At 41.8% G+C, this 21,671-nt stretch overlaps 1 protein-coding gene across 10 annotated transcripts in view; it reads right to left on the bottom strand.

Moving 5' to 3' along the window:
- The window catches only part of LOC128609091 (plakophilin-4), a 149,554-nt gene that overhangs the window by 62,020 nt on the left and 65,863 nt on the right, over nucleotides 1-21,671 (bottom strand). For 9 of the 10 annotated variants that reach the window (XM_053627465.1, XM_053627464.1, XM_053627459.1 and 6 more), the window contains one exon: nucleotides 3,727-3,839. In XM_053627465.1, coding sequence (XP_053483440.1) covers nucleotides 3,727-3,839 — 113 coding nt within the window. Of the gene's footprint in view, nucleotides 1-3,726; nucleotides 3,840-5,609; nucleotides 5,948-21,671 lie in introns of those variants that run through there. The other variant, XM_053627466.1, reaches the window with a different exon arrangement.

Raw genomic sequence — 21,671 nt, 5'->3', positions numbered from 1 at the left:
TTTACACAATTATAGCATTAAAAAGGACAATAAAACTGTTTTATTCCTAAATTCCCTGAATAACGGTGAATTCGTTCAATTTCATAACCGAAAAGAATCAAAATAATGGATTAGTGCACTAATTAGCACACAACATACACAGGTCGTGTCTTACAGCAGACACCAACACTGTCCAATACCAACTGTAAGACAAATCTAGACTTGTATTCGCTCAGAAATCGAACGAGTTCGCTTTAATAAAGCGATCGTTGACATTCAGAGTCTCAGAACAATCCGAGGGTGAACGACGAAGACTTTCTTGAATACAAAGATTTAAGGATTTAACCGAACACTTGTTTTTGCCTTATATCATTGTCGGTAGTGTGTAAACGATAACAAAACGTCCCAGACATTTTGCCTGGCACATCCCGATGTAATACGCTTCTCGATTTGATCTTGATTTGTGTTAGACTGAGCTTCAGCTCTTGCAGTAACCTTTAAACGGGGTGTTATTGCTATGCGCGTACTGGAGTCGTCCATCCTGTTGCCCCTGGCTACTGCAAACGAGCTTACATCCAAATTAAAAAGAACAGGCTGCGAGATCACCCGCTCTGCTGGAGCGCCCCAAATGAAAAGATGGCGATTTACTGCCATTCAGCCGAGGTGTGAACGGCCTGTTAACTTACCGACGAGGCTGCGTGTGTCTGCATTGTGTGTGCGTTATAATATGTGTGTAGAGGAGAGTGAAGAACAGAATAGGTATACATTTACCAGATATAAGGTGTGTTCCAGTAGCACGTGGCTACATGTAAGAATAGAGCCTGTATCGAGCACCGGCTTGGAAACCCGACAGAGGTGGAGTAGTTTGGGTTGGGGGTGAAGGTTGGAGTCAGTGATTGCTCTAGTGCAAAAGGACATAAAAGCTCGAGTGGTGGCAGGCATGAAGCTCTGATGGGGCTCCATTGTACAGTGAATGGGCTATTGAAGCAGAGCCAGTGGTGAACGTCACAGCCGGGACAGCATTCATTCATGTTCACACACGTCCAGCGAAGGTTAAAGAAATACTCCAGGGTTGGGGTTTCTTTTTTTTTTTTTTTGTGCTTCAAACTGCTGCTTCAAAATGAGTGATGATCTGGATAGAGTTTCTTTTACTGAAGTCTCACCAAATCCTACTTGTATTCTAGCCCGGACCCTTTTTTCCATCACTGGAGCAAAACATTACACATAACCACAAAGTCCTAAGTAGTCCTAACTCTAGAAGGGCAGGGTTAGGGTTACACACACACACACACACACACACACACACACACATTCTTTATTTTAATTTCTCCCCACACACATTTTAGAAGAATAATAATAATAAAGTCATCAAAACTCTGGAGTAACACAAGTGGAACTATAGGAATTATGTTGTGATAAAAAATCCAAAAGAAATCAAAAATAATTTTATATTTTAGCATCTTCAACGTAGACGACCTTTTCACCTAGAATTTCCAGAAATGTATCCTTGGCGTTTTCTCACCCGATTTCTTGAGGGATTTCCCTGAGATGCTTTTTAAACAGTATTAAAGACATTCCCACCGACGCTGGACGCTTATCGGCTGTTTTTCGGAATATTTCGCTCCGAGTCGTCCGTTTAAAAGAAATAAAAAATAAATAAGATGTTAGTTTTGTAACGAAAGAAATGAATATGTCAGCACGATTATATTGTTGTCTCCAACACTGATTTCAAACATTTAATCATACACCTTCAGATCAGATCATCCCTATCCCTCTCCATACCTTCTTTCTATCACATGATCAGTCCACCCATTCATTTCTTCATTTATCTCCATGCATCTATCAAACAAACTTTCTATCTTTACACTCTATTTAGATTTTGATCGTACTTTTCATATCCATCCCGTTCTGTTTATATACATGAACTCATATCAGTCTCTGACCCTTCTTGCTCCTGTGTGTGTGCGCGTGCGCGTGCGCTCCATGCAGGTGAAGCAGGTGGATGAAGTCGAGCCTGAGGGCTCTAATATGCCGCAGAATCCCAGAATAGTACGCTCCATAATGCACACTTAAACACGGACTTGTGGGTAAACACACACCTGACTCCACATTATCAGTACTGCGTCTCATCTGAAAGAGCTACACTTTCAGCCCAACCCCCCAACACCCATCCACCCACCCACACACACCATTTGTACAGCAGCATATGAAGATAATCATTACTGTGCACGTATAAATCCCCTAGCCAAGATCTGAAGTTTGAGTTAAAGTTATTACGATTAAGACCGAGTCCTCCGAGCACACTCTAATGTCTCCAGCTTGGTCTGAAACGCAGTCTGATGAGATGTCTGATCTGCAGCTCGCTCATGACTCAGACGGAAAGGAAACAGAGGAGCCGTTTCATCGTGTGAAAGCTGCAAGCTACGGACAATGATAGGACGAGCGACGGGAATGAAAGTGATGATAATATTCAGGGATGGATAAGTAAGTGCTGTGTAAAAGGTTTTTGAGGACGCGCCAGTAACACTCTCATAACGAAGGTCCCAGTATATCTCGACGCACAGCGACACATTCACACAACAACACAGGAATGTTTTCGCAAAGACGCCAGGGCTGATCATTGCATCATCGTGACTATTATACGTTATTAATATGTTTTGCTGTTTAAAACAAAGGCACGCAGATTTAATAGCTTGGTGTCTTGATGGCTAAATAAATTCGTTAAACACTTATCCCAACTTCCTGTACAAGATCCCTGTTGTTTTTTGTATACTAAAACACAGAACTGCCCTTTTCTAATAGATAAATCACAGTAAAACCGCTCAATAAACATTCCTCACTAAGCTTAAACACAGTGAGACTGAGAAATAATTCAAACGTATGAATGATGTCATCAGAAATTCTGTACCGGAATGCACCAGAAACGATAAAATCGACGAAAATGAGATTAACACGCCAACATATCGACGTTCGAATCCGCCGAGGAGGCGGGAAATTGCGATGAATCACGATTAAACCCCCCCCAAAAGTTGACAGGAAGTAAACCCTGAGACAGAATTTGCTCTAACCATACAACCACATCTTCATAATACACAGCACAAACTCTCACGCACACACACACAAGTTCCTAGCGCAGACACACACCGCCATCAACAAACATCAAAGAGCACCACAAGACACCCACATCAGCCTGACTACGCACCGTTGTTTGAAACAAAGCACAGGAGTGTGCGTCTCTGTGACAGAGAAAGAAAGAGGTCAAGCGTTCAAGCATGAAGAAATGTGCATGTGCACCAAAGGGAGGGAAAAAATAAAAAAATAAATCTCGGTCCGTCAGACTGATTTGCTCCATGCAATCAGACTAATTGTAGCTTAGCACGAGGACATGCTGTAAGCCTGAGTGTATAGAAATTAACCCACACTCAGGAAAAGCCATTTCTCCACAAATCACTTGGATTACCTTGGCGTTCGCGTGGATCGTAAGTAGGAAAGCTTGCGTGCAAACTTCTTACAGACTGCAGAATGTGTCTGAGATGTGTCCACAATGGTAAACAACCCAATGGAAATATTTCATGCATATACATCCTCATGTTTACAAACTGACTGGATTATTGGAAGAAAAAGCCCGAGAGTGGGTTAGTAAAGAGAAAAGGACTTACAACAAAAAGGCATCTGTTGGTCTTTGGACTAGAACTAGAGTCATGCTGAGTGTGTGTGTGTGCCTGTGTGTGTGTGTGTGTGCTGTACCTGCCACTCGCAGCTCCCGGTGACTCCGCCTCCAGTCGGCATCGGTCCAGCTGATTGGCCACAATCTGTCGCTCCACCTCCAGTTCCCGGGTCAGCCTCTCAAACTGGAGCTCCTACAGGAACACAAGAGAGACAAAAAGACTGAGCGTGCTTCTCAATACTCAACCCGATGCTCCCTCGTTTCCTCGCTCCTCCGTGCTCCGGCCCGTGACCCGGAAATCGATCGACGTCAACTGTCTTGAAGGACATATCAATTCTCTAATTGCACCGCGAGGAGGCGAGGGAGCTTCCAGAGGAGCTAGGATTCACGGGTGTATCCTATGCTGAAATGTTTCTTGTCGAAAAACCTGACGCATGTATAAATCCCCCTGCTCCTTTACATCAGCCACCATCTCAAAACAAAAAGCGCTTTGATGATGTGAGGGAATTTTGTATGAAATATAATGAAATAATAATATGCTTACATATGATGGATATGCAAAGCTGCGCAAAAGATTCGATCATTCATTTATTATAATTTAAGACTCATCCCGATGCACTTCAGAACTTTCTGGATGCTTTGATCTCATTGGTCACAGTGAGATCAGGTTGCAGTCAGATTCAAGAATTATTTCATCCATATTACTCCGACACCTTCGATCAATCCACGGAAGACGGGTCACCGAGTTTCATCGCAACATTTCGGAGTACTCAATTGGACACACCTCCCTGCCTCAACCAATCAGCATTCGCCTGAAAGCAGGCTAGCGCTCAGCCACGTGACGGACTGTACTCACATTGTCATGTTTAAATGTATGCCAGTAAGCGTTAAGCAGTCTGTACGGGAATTTGCAGAGTTTATATTGTGATAGTTGCGGCCAAAAATGCGAGTAGAATTTTTTAATTAAAATTTTTTAAATTTTTTTTTTTTGCAGAAAACTATTTGAATTGGAGAAATTGCGATTGCACGGAATTGTTTTGCACAGTCTTTCGCGGTGATGTTGGTTGCTGAATGAGACCTTTTAACTGTACTCATGTTCACGTGAATCGAAGAGGGATTTGGCTGAATGCGCGTCGTGACGATGTCACGTGACGCGTCTTGGCCCTGAAAAAAAAACAAAAAACAAAGAAAGTCAGAAAAACAAAAAGAAAGAATCGCAAGCTCCACTGAATATTGCGGAGTTTGCTTGATTTTGTGTTCATTTCTGCGATTGCGAAATCGTGAAATCCTGGATGGACGGGTTTCCAAGATGGCCGCCCCCATGACTCGAGTGCTACCGAGCTACAAAGTCCGCTGGCCGCTTCATCTTCAGTAACAACTTAGTTAATGTAAGTCACATCGCTGGAACACTGGATGTGATTTGAGGCAGGTATGTATGAAAAATGACTCCTGTTATTTGTTATATGTTGTTTGTTTTCCTGTTGTTTATGTCATGTGTATATCCTATATTAGCCTAGAAGAAAATATCAGACGGCAAACGTGTGCTGAGTGATCGAATACGTGTGGGATAACGGACTGAAAACTGCATAGATCTGACTCTGAGGACCTGGGGAAAGGTGCATGATGTACACTTGGGACACTTTGGTCTCTAAATGAATCCTGACTTCTGTGATCTAAATGCGCTTTAGATTAGGCAACACACTGCATATCTGAAGTAGACCTACACAACACACACACACACACACACTAAAGCCACATGCATGTAGGTACACTGATTACTAAAGCTTTTCTGAAACAAACACATAAAATAACTAAACACATAAAATCTCAACCCTCATCATCATCTCTTCACACGGAGACAATTTTTACAACCGAGAGACGACTAATTTACTACTGACAATCCTGCCTCTGATCATCACCATGACACCACATCTGATTTAAAAAGACACGTGCGCTACTTTACCTCTCTGTACGTGGCAGAACAGACAGCCCGGGACCTAACTGAAGTTAGACCTCTTTCACTCCACTCGTCCGCTCGCCTTCTGTTCTCCCTTCTGCCTTTGCTACGCCGTGACTGTGTGAGCATGTGTGTGAGCGTGTGCGAGCATGTGTGAGGGCTGAAAGTGCTGCCTGCGGTGAGGTTACCGCTCCACCCCTCCCGTCTCTGTCTTTTCTTTTCCTCCCCTTCTTCACGCTCTCTCCTCTCATCTCCTCTCTGTCTAATCTCTCACTCACGCCACCGGTGTAATGCAAGAGACTTTCCGTGGAACTCCAAAAACATTCAGCCCAGTTTCCTGAGGAAATGCAAAACACACACACACACACACACACACACACGTTCCTGGAATACACTCCTGAAACCTCTTGTTCTGGCCGACTCTGAGCAGCTACAGAGCCCTATAAAGGTCAAACCTGACTCGCAGATTCGCACAGGATCGTGTTTAAACTTCAGGTGAAGAGGTTGTAATCTGTAATAAAGCACTACTATCGCTAAAATGCCCGTGCCATCTGCCCTTTAAACTCAAGAAGGTTTAATAATGCTAATGGCTTTGCAATCAGGGAACGCGTCCTGACTCACCGCTGTTCGGTTCACAAACACCTGTAAGCACCTGTCAAAGACATCAGGGCAAATCTGATTCATTTCTTAAAGCCATTGTGTTCGGGTGGTTTCGTGTTCGAAATTCAAACTGGACATTTCAACTGTAGTCTTATTTTTTCCTCATATATAATAATGACACAGCCACGTCTACATTGAGTGGTATGGGGACAGTCGAAGGTGCGCCAGTTGGCTAGTTCTTTCCCTTTTTACACAAGGACATTGAGCCGCATTAATCGGGCTGCGTACGAATTTATTCATAAATCATTCGCAGGAGTAATTTGCACAAGTCGAACCATTCAATTAGGGCAAAAGTAATGGCGGCCTATGAAAGGGGGAAGAGATTAGGCACCGACGCGTGTCCTGGGTGATCCGATCATGAGTACAGGTGTGAACAGGGTCCGATGTGCCTCGAAGGTCGGTGCCACTGGGATCCGATCCCTCAAACCACGTTCGGAGGGGGTTTGGGACGCATACGACTGCATAACGTTTGTAGTGTGAACACAAAGGCGTCTCGATACATCCCAGACAGCGAGAAAGGACAGCCTTAACTGTCTACAGCTTAACCTTGCTGCGATGGCCTTAGGACTGCAATTACCACATGCAGTTTTACACTCAGGTCTCCTTTAGTGAACAGTGGACTAGTTCAACAAAACAGACTTCATATAAAAACCATAATGAACTTTCTTTTACTTTCACACTATCTGTTGTTACACAGATGAGGACGGGTTCCCGTCTGAGGCTGGTTCCTCTCAAGGTTTCTTCCTCATATCATCTTAGGGAGTTTTTCCTCGCCACCGTCGCCTCCGGCTCGCTCAATAGGGATAAATTCACACACTTAAAACCTGTCTCCTGTGTTTATATGTTTCTGTAAAGCTGCTTTGAGACAATGTCCGTTGTTAAAAGCGCTATACAAATAGAATTGAATTGAATTAACCTTTTTCCTTGCCACTGCCCTTGCCAGAGAATATGGCACCGCTAGGCTAAGGAATAAAAACCATGCTACAACCAAAGAGAAGAAAAAAGCAACAGCTGTCGTCTGATCTCACGGCCATTTATAAGTTTCATGAGCAGACCATGTGAACAAAACATCTGAAACGGTCCGTACAAGTAAGTGAGATTGGATGGATTTGCGGGACATCTCTGCCTGAGAACCGAAATGTATCCAATCACATGCCAGATGTAAACAGCTATGCGTTTCAGCTGTCCGCTAGTGATCAAATCACTCGAGACAGATGCTAATACCAGGTGTGAACAGGGCCTCATCTGGTGTAATGACCCAAATTCTGATCTTATTTTGTGTATACTTTATTGATCCATCCTGCCACCTTACTATGTAACAATCATTGTCTATGACGGCATTAATCAAGGGCACAGCAGTAGACTTATCATAACTTCCTGGTACTATTAAAAACCCAGTAACGCATCATAAACACTCAGTTAGCATTGGCATTTAAACCACAGACCCCCCTAGCTGCTGGCTCGCTTCTCTTGCCATTAGGAAAACTGTCTATCCATTACACACACCCCCCCCCCCCCAACCGAATGGGGAATTTCCTCTGAAACAAAGGCGAGCTTTTAAATCTTGGCTGTCTCCTTCTGACTCTTACCAGGCCAGTGGCTCTATTCTTCTTGAATAATGGGTCATTTTTCTTTCTTTAGTAAATTGTTCAAAATGATGGTTAAAATGATTCCCATACATCATCCTGGGCCTCCCAGATATTCTCACCACCCTGCGTACAGCCAAGCCAAGGTAAAGCTGACTCGAATCCACCGTTCTCTATAAATAATAAAAGCATAACATATTACAATTTCACAGTGCATACATATAGGAGCCATCTGTGCATACTACACATGTTCTTTGTCTGAAACAAACATACATCCACCGTTTAGATATGATTTCTTCACAGGTTACCCGCAAGAGCTATATCGGACGTGGGCTAGCGTCTCAGACACAGGCTGGAGAAACAGAGGACCGAAGGAAAAGGCGCAATCGTGATTGGGTCTATGGACACGGCTACTAATTACAAAGAGAACGAAGAGAGGCAAGAGAAGATGTTTAAGAGCACTGTATCCTAAACAAAACAACTAATTTCACACTCTATGAACAAGGCGAGTGAGACGTGCCAACAAACTCCGACTGTCTGGGGCACACGGCATCCTTGTGGAATTACACACGGCAGATTGGAGACACGCTCCTTTATTCATCAGTCTCTTTCTAATTCTCTCTCATGTTCGATATCCAGCTCAAGGGGGTTTATTTGGAGTAACACACGAACTGAAATCCAATATCGGGAGCCCAGTGAGTGGTTTTACGCTTGTAAGCAAGTCGGTTCGCTCGGCAGCCATTTTGGCAGTTATTTCCAGTATTTTACGACCAAGCGGCTCTTGGTTTCCATCCATCCGTCCATCCATCCATCCATCCCACTTATCCTATACAAGGTTGTGTGGAGCCTGGATCCCATCCCAGGGAACTAGGGGTACAAGCCAGGGGGGTCAACCCATCGCAGGGCACAATCGTACACATACCCATTCACACACTACAGACAGTTTAGAGATGCCAATCATTCTTTGGACTGGGGGAGGAAACCAGAGAACCCTGTGGAAACCCCCGAAGCACGTGGAGAACATGCGAACTCCGTGCACACGGGGAGGAGGCGGGAATCGATCCCCCAACCCTGGAGGTGCAAAGAAAACATGCTAACCACCGCACCCCTGAAAGCAACTTATAAAATTAGATTAGATATTAATCCATAATTGTTCTTTGTTAAAAAAAAAAAAAAAAATCTACCTACTACAAACTTACAGCTATTTCTACATAGTAGGTGAATCCCAAATAGCAGATTTCTACAAATGTGCACTAGATAGGGAATACAATAATAACATTTACACCCTACGCAGTGCACTATACAGTCAAGGCATTACGAATTAACCCTGAAGTGAATAATTGAATTATATGACATTATGGAATAAAAAGCTAATGTGTTGTGTGCTTTGTGTTGTTTTTTTTGCAACTGTATTATCTTCATAATGCATGGCTGACAGGTTAAGAGTCGTGTAGTATTCCTTGGGCTTTTTGCAGGGAGAATGAGGCTCGGTGTGAGAACTTTCATAATGCTGGTTAAAAATAAATAAATAAAAATAATCGAAAGCAGTCACCATCACGACAACAGCGTTACAATAAAATGTAAAGATCGTAAATGTAAAGAGTATGAATACGAAGCTTACTCCTTTACTTATGCCTAAGACACGAGTCACTGTGCTCATATGAACACACTTCGAATCCATAGGCTCACTGATGTGCATAGTGCTTCATCCTAAACTTACATACAATGTCATGGTTGCTTCTACAGATACAACAACCTGAGCAGAGTCTGCAAGACCGAGCAATAATGCAAATACTGAGAGGTTCGGGAAGCCTCTGATGGGAGTGTATGGAAACGGAGCCATACGGTACGGCAACCCTAACACACCAATGACAGGGTGAACCCTCCATCCCAACACTACAGCACCACAGCAGGACACTGCACTGTACTCACACTTCGTATGGGCAGGATCTCTCACTGCAGCACTCCTGATCACCAGAGCTGGGTAATGTAAGGGATTAGAAACGTTACAGGGAACTAAAACGGAAGCTGAAATGAGCTAATTGTTTTTAATGTAATCGAAAACAGAAAAAGTGCTTCCTTGATTGCATCTCTGTTCCGGTGTTCTTTTAAGAAAGTATGGCCTAAAGCCAAACATTTCCCACCAGGCCTAAATTCCTCTCCAGAATCCGTCACTTCCTGCACGCCCGACGACAGGAAGATATGACGTTAAACAGCTGTTATAGCCGGGTTTTCAAAGGCGGGGAGATGTCAGGAAATTCCGTGTAGTTGTTGCAAGCAACAGATCACACTGCAATGTAGAAGCATGCTCTGAAAATGTTAAAAAATAAATAAAATAAAATAAATACATGTTTCTGGTTAAAAGCAGTGTTTGGTTTTATTTATACTGTACACGTTCTATATGCAAAGTAGGCCATCGAATGTTAAAGATATTAACCGCTGTTTTATTTTCAAACCGGTTTCCGACTAAAGAAGGGGGCGTGGAAACACAGGAGCAGGAACGTAAATCGGTCCCTCTGGGATTGAGGAAATTTGCGATCGCAGAAAATTAGCGCAAAATCAAGCAAACTCCACAATAATTGGAGGCGCTTGCGACGTTTCGAAATTAGCGCAAGATTTCTGCAGATTTGTAGACGTGTGACGGCATCAGAACATGCACTCAGCCAAAGCCGTCTTCCATTCATATGCGTTGGATATGAGCACAGCTAAAAGCTCTCATTTACCAACAAGCATCACTGAGAAAGACCGCGCAAAACTATTTGGTGCGATTGCAACGTTGCCAGTTAGAGTATTTTCCAAGTAAACTCTTTTTTAAGTAAAATCAATAATCACTGCTACATCAACAAATATATTCATATCAATAATCATTGCTACGTCATTAAATATATATCAATAATCAGTGCTACATCAACAAATATATTCATATCAATAATCACTGCTACATCAATCAATATATTCATATCAATAATTACTGCTACATCAATCAATATATTCATATCAATAATCACTGCTACATCATTAAATATATATCAATAATCACTGCTACATCAACAAATATATTCATATCAATAATCACTGCTACATCAATCAATATATTCATATCAATAATTACTGCTACATCAACAAATATATTCATATCAATAATCATTGCTACGTCATTAAATATATATCAATAATCACTGCTACATCAATCAATATATTCATATCAATCATTACTGCTACATCAACAAATATATTCATATCAATAATCACTGCTACATCAATCAATATATTCATATCAATAATTACTGCTACATCAACAAATATATTCATATCAATAATCACTGCTACATCAATCAATATATTCATATCAATAATCACTGCTACATCAATCAATATATTCATATCAATAATTACTGCTACATCAACAAATATATTCATATCAATTATCACTGCTACATCAACAAATATATTCATATCAATAATCACTGCTACAGCTATCAATATATTCATATCAATAATCACTGCTACATCAATATATTCATATCAATAATCACTGCTACATCAACAAATATATTCATATCAATAATCACTGCTACATCAACAAATATATTCATATCAATAATCACTGCTACGTCATTAAATATATATCAATAATCACTGCTACATCAACAAATATATTCATATCAATAATCACTGCTACAGCTATCAATATATTCATATCAATAATCACTGCTACGTCATTAAATATATATCAATAATCACTGCTACATCAACAAATATATTCATATCAATAATCACTGCTACAGCTATCAATATATTCATATCAATAATCACTGCTACGTCATTAAATATATATCAATAATCACTGCTACATCAACAAATATATTCATATCAATAATCACTGCTACATCAATATATTCATATCAATAATCACTGCTACAGCTATCAATATATTCATATCAATAATCACTGCTACAGCTATCAATATATTCATATCAATAATCACTGCTACATCATTAAATATATATCAATAATCACTGCTACATCAACAAATATATTCATATCAATAATCACTGCTACATCAATATATTCATATCAATAATCACTGCTACAGCTATCAATATATTCATATCAATAATCACTGCTACAGCTATCAATATATTCATATCAATAATCACTGCTACAGCTATCAATATATTCATATCAATAATCACTGCTACATCAACAAATATATTCATATCAATAATCACTGCTACATCAACAAATATATTCATATCAATAATCACTGCTACATCAACAAATATATTCATATCAATAATCACTGCTACATCAATATATTCATATCAATAATCACTGCTACAGCTATCAATATATTCATATCAATAATCACTGCTACAGCTATCAATATATTCATATCAATAATCACTGCTACAGCTATCAATATATTCATATCAATAATCACTGCTACATCAACAAATATATTCATATCAATAATCACTGCTACATCAACAAATATATTCATATCAATAATCACTGCTACATCAACAAATATATTCATATCAATAATCACTGCTACATCAACAAATATATTCATATCAATAATCACTGCTACATCAATATATTCATATCAATAATCACTGCTACAGCTATCAATATATTCATATCAATAATCACTGCTACAGCTATCAATATATTCATATCAATAATCACTGCTACAGCTATCAATATATTCATATCAATAATCACTAATCAATAATAATATAGTGCTTGACAGAGTGACCATTCTGAGAAGGAATGTGTTGACAGGTAAAACTATATAACAATATTATAAATGAATACAAATCAATACTGACATTTCTACTACAACTCAGAAAAGCAACAGCAGCGTACTAACAAAAAAACCTCTTGAATTATGAACCTAGTGATTGGCTGCAAATAACAAACAGGGGCAGTAGGTAATGTTAAGTCTGACAGTTAAGAAGGTGGATTTAACTTTTGAATGATTTTTCTTTTCTTTTTGATTTTCTTGAGCCCTCCCCCTATTCCCGCCAATATTCACAAAGCCCTGGCATCAAGATCGTGGACGGCCTGTAGAGTAGAGCGTGTTGACTGACTGGAGGCACATTCAGACACGATCAAGCACTCGGGACCGGAATTCAGTTTCCCAAACAGGTATTTTCAGTGACTACATACACTTGTGAGAAGGCCACGGCTTAAATCTTTATGAATCTTCCAGGTTATTTGTACAAGTAAGAAATTAAAAAAAAAAAAAAAAAGACTGTTGCACCTTTAAGCGTGAAGGCGTTTATGAAGCGTTTCATTCCAACAATTTGTCAAATTGTTCTAATATCAAACTAAAACGGACAAAAGAAAAATGATTTATTTGGTTATTGTGCGTTTTTATAAAAGGATGTCGTTATTCATTATTTTTAGATATCGCCCAGCCCTGCCAAACACACCTTCACCCATTTACACTGTTTAGGTGTGTATCGTGAGGTGAAATTAATTAATATGTTTTGGAAAATGTGGGTGTTGGCTCATTGGCTGAACGGAAACGGAGTTTAACGGACTACGATGGCAGCGATCCAACCTCCTCTTCTAGCTATAATCACAGTAATCACCCTTCACTGGCATAATCAGTTCTATTGTAGATGCGTAATTACTGATAAAAGGAAGCAGGTTGCGTTGTGAGTGTGTGTGTGTGTGTGTGTGTGTGCGTGCGCGCCGGGGTATGCGCCCACACTTCCTTATCCCAGCTTTGCCAACAGGAAGTACCAGCGCCCCCCCTCCAGCATGCCCATCTGCGCACTGATCACTGACCTTCGCCATACTGCAACGACCACCAAGCACAATATCATCCATTTCTCACACACACACACACACACACACACACACACACACACACTCAAGCTAATATAGGAAAACAAGTTGCATTGTGCAAACTGCATGTACAGAACATTATTTGGCTCATTAATACTCATTTGGGGGGGGGGGGGGGGGGCGCACAGTGGCTTAGTGGTTAGCACGTTCGCCTCACACCTCCAGGGTCGGGGGTTCGATTCCCACCGTGGCCCTGTGTGTGCGGAGTTTGCATGTTCTCCCCGTGCTGCGGGGGTTTCCTCCGGGTACTCCGGTTTCCTCCCCCAGTCCCAAGACATGCATGGTAGGCTGATTGGCATGTCTAAAGTGTCCGTAGTGTATGAGTGGGTGTGTGAGTGTGTATGTGATTGTGCCCTGCGATGGATTGGCACCCTGTCCAGGGTGTACCCTGCCTTGTGCCCGATGCTCCCTGGGATAGGCTCCAGGTTCCCCGTGACCCTGAAAAGGATAAGCGCTGTAGAAGATGGATGGATGGATAATACTCATTTGTACAGAAAGAGTTTCATGAAATGGCAGAAATCAAATCAAACTTGAACTACGTCATCACTCCAGTCGCTGCGATTCTGGGCCAGAGCTCCCGCCTCCTGAGATGGATTGAGCGACAGCAAACTGTGTGCTGAGGACGAAAGTGATCGCGCTTCAACATAGAGCTGTGACTGTTTTTTTAGCTCTGTTGTTCTTTAGTCCAGCGTCACAGATAACAGCGCATCAGAAACTGTCCCAGAACTATTGCTGTATGAGACACTGAACAACTCTGCATAGTTAGATTACACCCGAGTGTGTGATTTAGACATGTAGTTGCACAACGCTAAGCTGGTAGCTAGCCAGCTAGCCTTAGCCTTGTAGTCTCAGTATCGCTCCGCCTCATGAGATACAGAGCGTCTGAGGCACTTTTCTTGCTACAACCTTCAGAACAGTGAAGACTGCAATCTCTCCAGACGTCCATGCTTTTACAGCAGGAACACACACTTTTGAGCACTGGGACACATTTACTGTTCTGAAGCAAGACAGTCGGTGGCCTGAGAAATAATTGCAAAGTTATTTGAAAGAGCTTTTACGTTACGTGAACGAGATAATAAACGGGCTACGGGGGAAAAACGTCAGGCCAGCCAATGACCTTCAATTCTATGGACAAACCTAACCGTGAATCAATTCAATAACCAGAGGAGAAACAGGGTTAGTGCGAAGCCTCCAGGCATTTACAGCACTGCGCTCTGTGTGTCACTTTTACTATGAAAACTTTATTTGAACATCCTGAGGTTTTGTCCGAATAAAACAGCAACAGCGGTTTATAATAATCAGCAATGTGTGGGAACCTAAAGAGAAGAGTCTCCAAACAGGACCGAATCGCATGATTAACGCGTATTCTGGACTCATTTAGCAAGATTTACGGTGTACATTTCAGGCGTGTAATTAGCCAAATCAGTCTCAGTCTAATCAGTTGCCATGCTAGTGTTCGAGGATGTGTAATTTAGTGCACCGTGCACATGTGCAAACGATTTTTATTTGTGTGTGTACTCTGCTTTAAGCACAGGTGTGCTAGTGGATTTTTGCCAGTGAAGTAGTAAAGATGTGATCAGTCTAGTCAGCTCTTGCAGTCACTCTGGAAGCCTCTGAGAGGAGGAGACATACAACACAGACAGTACGTTTACATGGACAACAAGAATCCGATACTAACCCGATACTCTGATTAAGAAACTAGCATGTAAACAGCGATTACTGATGACCTTAATCTGACTAAAGTCATACTCATAGTAAACACAAATGGAATTAAGACGTGTGGAGTATTCCTGTTTTAGTCGCATTATCGACGTCCGTTACAGACGTGTACACACCTTAATCACACTATTAACGTCGTGTGCGAATTTTCACCGCATTGTGCGACAGGACACGTACACACACGGCAGCGCTCAACCGTTTTACGGCAAACGAGAGCACGGCTGCGTCCCAAACCGCGTACTTACCTGCTATGTAGTAGGCGAGATGAATGTAGGGTATGCGGTTTGGGACGCAGCCCACGGCTTCAAGCAGTCGTCTATTTGCACGTACAGCATGACAAATAATTAACCGCACTTGAAGCTTTCGTAAGATTCAAAATGAAACACCCAAAACTGTATACGGTCCCATAACTGTATGTCGGTACGTGAAATTCTGGAGGGACGTCGGACGGCGTGGCGCGGGGACGTAATGACGCGTGACGTTAATCGATCTACGTTCTATAACATGTAAAACGGGTACATGAAAGGAATATTCTAAACGCAACTCATGTAAACACCTTAATCACGATATCGTCTTATTCAGAATAAGGTCAATAATTAGATTACTGCTGTCCATGTAAACGTAGTCGGTGTCTGCTGTACCTCCTTCACTTGTCTCTTTGTTGGACCACAGTGGGGATCGGTTCAAGATCGCCGGCCAAGAGAAACCCATAAACGTGAAACACACGCCCGTTAAATGACCTGAAACTGATTCAATCCCGACGGACGTCTGTATGAGAGGACGTGGCGGTTTATCAGTTTTCATGAGCTCCCTATACACCTACACACCCGTACAGACTTCACCAGTATACAGGCAAAATAAAATGCTTCTCCACTGAACAGAGCAACAAATGCAAAGACTATCGGTGTCCCAGTGGACTGCTCGTCCTAAATCTCATCCCGTCTTATAAATCTACTCATGAAAGTATGAGTTTCTCTGGAGGTTACTGGTGACTCGATAGTAAAATACTAAGCAAAATCCAAACATCCGATTCACCCCCCTCCATTTTCTCTCTGATTTGGTCACCTGCCAATTCGCATCCACCGGTCAGCTCTCCTCTATCACACGACAGCCAGCCAGGGAGGGTAAAGACTCGCACGTGCTATCTCCGAGACACATCAAGCCGACCGGCTGCATCTTCCCGTAACACGTTTCGAGGACGGCACTATCCGCCCTCTTCCGCATACATGAGCTCACAGACACCCAGGATTGGCTAGCGTCGCTGTGACTGACAGGGTAGAGAGATAGCATGTCATCCCTATCATCCAGACAGCACAGCCGGTTTTGCTCTCGTGACTCCCACCCACACATGGCAGTTATATGATATCGTTGGGATTCGACTTCGATCTCCTGACAACGGGACGGACGCGTTTCTGCCATGATCTTGGAACTGAAACGTGTGGTGCTACCACGTTTCTCTCTCACAGAGCGACAGTAAGCAATGAGTTTGTTTTGATGGCAGTGTTCAAACATGACAATTTATGAATATTTGATGAAAATACAGAAGAATTTGAGTGCAATCGTTACCAGACACACAAGCAGTCATGCAAGCTCAAATGCTCTTTGTACTACTATTAGTGACGGCATTATGTAGTGCATTCGGCTCCTCTATGTTAAATCCTACTGTATGTAGAACAAACCTTGAATAGGAAGAGATTTGTGATATCCGTATTGTCTTATGATGCACCATGAGATCAGTAAAACTGTATGTATACACACTGCGAAACAGTCTTCCGCTGCGGCACGCACTGACATAATCAAAGCATGCTATTTCGTTTATATTACACCGTCCTACGCTATATGGTCAAAAGTTTGCGGACACCTGACCATCACACCTGTGTGTGGTTCTTTGCCAAACGGTCGACACATAACTGGAGGCAAACGATCAAAAAAACATTACACAGGAAGTCCTTGGATGCTGTAGCATTACAATTTCCCTTCAATGGAATGAAGACGCCCAAAACCTGCCAGCAAACCCTGTGCACAAAGCGAGCTTCATGAAGACATGGTTTGAGTGGAAGAACTCGAGTTTCCTGCACAGAGCCCTGACCTCAACTGAACACCTTTGGGATGAACTGGAACGCTGACTGCACACTCAGACCTCCTTGCCCGACCTCACAATGAGGCACTGAGGAAGAAATGTTATAAGTGCCGTATCCCGCTCATGAGGTTTGGAATAAACGGCTGTCGTCGCGGCATTGCTATGCTAATCGGCATTAGTCCACAAACATGATCACTATGCCATGAGCTACAGCTGTTCCACTGGGTTAAACTGGGTGAAAGCGGAATGAGCGGGAAGCATCTGAAGATCAAGAGCTGTGGCGCTGATTCGAGTGAAATACGAGAAACGGTATTGATATAGCCATTCCGACAGGGTAGCGCGGAGATCTGAAGGCACTTTGTTTGACATCTGATGTAAGTGTAGTCTGAGCAAGCACGCACGCACACACACACACAAACACTCAGAGTATCTCTGGCTTGCAAAGAGGAAATTATGATAAGATTAGCTCAGAGAGCTGCAGAGAAGAATACTGGAGAAGAAATCTGCACCGCTGTCCCAGTCTAACAGAACTGCACAGAAAACGTCTTCCGGCTAGACAAATACAGACCAGACATCCTGAACCATGTCTCACAGTCTCAGCTCTGCCAACAAACAAACTCATGGAAACTCTCGCTTTCCTCTAGTGTCCCATATCTGACAACCAAGTAGCAGAGGAGCAGGTGTGGCTCTCAGCCAACCCCGCACGAACCCAGGAGATTGCTTATGAGTGCCGCTTACACTTGGTGAGTTGATGTAAATGTTTCACCGCTCGTTCTCAATTAAAGTCTTTCAGACACCTGTGAGAAGACGTGCAGAAACAGGGACACGGTTTCTCCAGTAGAAAATGTTTCCTAACCACGGTTCAATGGTTAGAAAACCTCTCCGTTTACGTTCATTTTCAATAATTCTGCAGTTGGCACTCCTCGCTCGTCTTGATTACGTCCTTGTTCTGCTAATCAGAGTCCGTATTCAGCCGGGCTTGAAACGGCTCGTACGTACTCGTGTGCGTATGTTCCTCACCCTCAAAGTCCAAAGCGTGTTGCTGATACAGCTCATTTGCATGTAGCCACGCCCATAAAACTCCATAAAAGGTCAAGTGCACAAACAGCAGAGAGCACGAAATGAAGGGTAAAAGGCAGAGGTGGACATGTTTAGACTTGAAATGAACGATGAGGGTAAAGACTCACTTCTATGCCAATGAAATATTAAACAATATCGAATTATTAATAATCAAGCGTTAAATCTTCCGTCAGCTGGGGCATTTGCTTACTGCTTATGACTATTTCACCACCATCTCTTTTGTCATAATTGAATGAAGGTTTATTTCTCTTAATTTATAGGTTTCATATTCTTTAATTAATGCCAACCACATAAAACGACTGGCTTTCACAAAATGTTCTCGATGGTACTCTTAATCCCTTCTGCTAAGCGCTGTAAACGTAAGAACCCGAAGCCGTTTAAACTCGACAGGATGTACCATATATAAAAGTGCAGTAAGCCATGCGAACGATACGATCTGAAGTCAAGCGAGTTGACGGTTACATTAGTTAGTCTTCTAATGCATAAACGTACACGGATTCTAAACGCTCAACTAATAATTAACGGATAAATCCATTCGTATACAGCTTGGTAAATGAGGGCCATTGAATTTATAGTGGGAAATAAAGAAAACCTAAAAGAAATGAGAACCAATAAGAGGAAAGTGAGATAAATTACAGCGGAATGTCGCTATATACTGGTATCAGTACTGTATACTGGTCCGATAAAGGGCTTATTTGCTCCCGCTCTAATCGTAACTCATGCCGTGCTATGCGATTTAAACCTTGTGTATGATACTAGTGAAGAAACAACAATAAATGACGGCGATCTTACTTGACGAATAAACCAATGATGCTAATAAACACAAAGCAGCCTGCAAACTGAACTCTTCAGCATATTCCTACAAAAGTAACCTGAAAAAAAAACAAAAAAAAACATCCATCTTACCCAATATGTCCTTCTTGATGATCTCCGTTATCTCTATGCGATGAAATCTTTACCTACGGCCGTACAGAAACTGCTTTCCAAAGTGAAAGACAACCTTCTCGGCGGCAACCTTACTCAATCCAACGAAACTAACCTAGCTAGCGAATGTGCTTCGTTTAAAACCAACAAGCTAAAACTAGTCTCAAGCCTAGTCTGGTGTTTAATACTTCAACTGTTAAAATTTAACCCGAGGTAAATAAAACGTTCCATGATGGCTCTGATTATTTAATATGAATTAACTCATTAAATCATTTCAGCATCAATACTGGAATCTTTATCAACAAGTACAAAAAAAAAAAAAAAGTACTCATAATCTAAAGAATATTGATGCGTCCCTAGTTCAGACATTCGCAGATTCAGAAGTATAAATGAGCTCAGATTTGAGATTGGTAAGGCACATCCGTTACTGACATCTTAATGTCTGACATGTGATAGGAACAGACTATCCAATCAGCCAGACTGCACATGGATTCTGGTATTTAATTATTTCAACATGTCGAGTCGAATATGATAAAGAGCCAAATCGAGGAGGAAGGAAAAAAATTTAAATACATTTTTTTTTAAAAATATCACAAAATGACTATAGCAAAGTTCCCTAAAGAGTTATGCTGCTGCTCTTTATTATTTTTTACAATCTGTAGTGCGATAGAAAACTTTTATAGAGTCACTATCTGAGAGATATACGGTTTATGGCAAGCTGTCGGTGGTCCCATCTTATGCCGCCTTATTCCATCCGAGAGAGTTTATTAGAGCAAATCTTTCAATTGCATTTGACTATATTGACCATAATGCCTCTTAATAAGCTGTTGAGAAGATTGCACGCCACCGCTTCGGTCCTATACAATAAGAGTTCCACGCTTCGGTGATAATTAGCGCTGCATGCGTGACCATGAAGAGGCGAAGTGTGAGGGACGAGCGGCGGCATAAATCCCGCGAGACACAAAAGTGTTCTGTCAAACAGACGAGAAGAGGAAACGATAATCGATCCGGCGATGCAGGACATTTTGCAAAATGGCTTTTCGAGTCACTACTACATGAGAATAGTTTAGAAAAGAAGGGAGAGAGAGAGAGAGAGAGAGAGAGAGAGAGAGAGAATAAGAGTATGGGGAAGAAAATGTGGACTTCAAGAGTGATGCAAAGAGAGAGCTGTGAGAAAAACGCCGATGTGAAGAAGGAAACTCTCATGTGGCACAAAATTTAAAAAAAAATATATAAATAAAGCGAGTGCGAGAGAGAGAGAGAGAAAGAGAAGGAGAGAGAGAGAGAGAGAGAGAGAGAGAGAGAGAGAGAGAGAGGGAGAGAGAGAGACAGAGGGAGGGGGAGAGAGTCTCTCATGATCAGCATGCTAACCAATCAAGAAAGGAAAAAAAAAAACAGCATCGTCATCTATGAGTCAGCGAAAAGGCCCGAAGAGACAGTATATCATCATTCCATATGTCTCAGCACTCTCTCAGCACAGCTAGTGAATGGACCAGCGCTAGACTTGTGGACAGAAGCCCAGTTTCTCTTTGATTAGCTAACACAATCCAAGTTTAAGGAAATGAAAACAAACTGAAGGAGGAAAAACAGGAGCGGAAGAGACGGACAGCAGGGCTTCGTGAGGATCTTAAAAAGGTTATCTTTAAAAGGCTTCTAGGGATAATTTATGTATGCCAGCACATGGCTTTAAAGGGAATGAAATGTAAATATATTTGTTCATGAAGTGGTAATGAGGCTTGTCTGAGAAATGGCAGTCTCCCTGTTTCTCTGTAATCAGATCCCTGACAGAGAGAGAGAGAGAGAGAGAGAGAGAGAGAGAGAGAGAGAGAGAGAGAGAGAGAGAGTGTGAATAACATTCTCTTAACACCTGAACACACCGAAGACGAATCAAATCCAAGTTTTACGTCTTTGTTTTTCTCTTCTAATTAGTTTGTGTAGGATTTTGCACAACATTACTGCATTATACATTTTTATTACAAGCACTGCATATTAAACTGCACTTGTTTTGGTATTGCAGCAAGAAAGGCACTCAATTCCAATAAAACCCATCAGACTGAAGAGAGGCGATGCTGACAGGAAGTGAAGACATGGCGGAGTTTGAATGGCCTGCAGCATTCTGTCAGAAACGCTCCGCTTCCTGCTGACAGACCTGAATGA

Source organism: Ictalurus furcatus, chromosome 6, assembly GCF_023375685.1.
Source record: "Ictalurus furcatus strain D&B chromosome 6, Billie_1.0, whole genome shotgun sequence".
Classification (NCBI taxonomy): Eukaryota; Metazoa; Chordata; class Actinopteri; order Siluriformes; family Ictaluridae; genus Ictalurus; species Ictalurus furcatus.
Note: the sequence above shows the minus strand (reverse complement) of the source record. Positions and strands in the feature narration are given on the sequence as shown.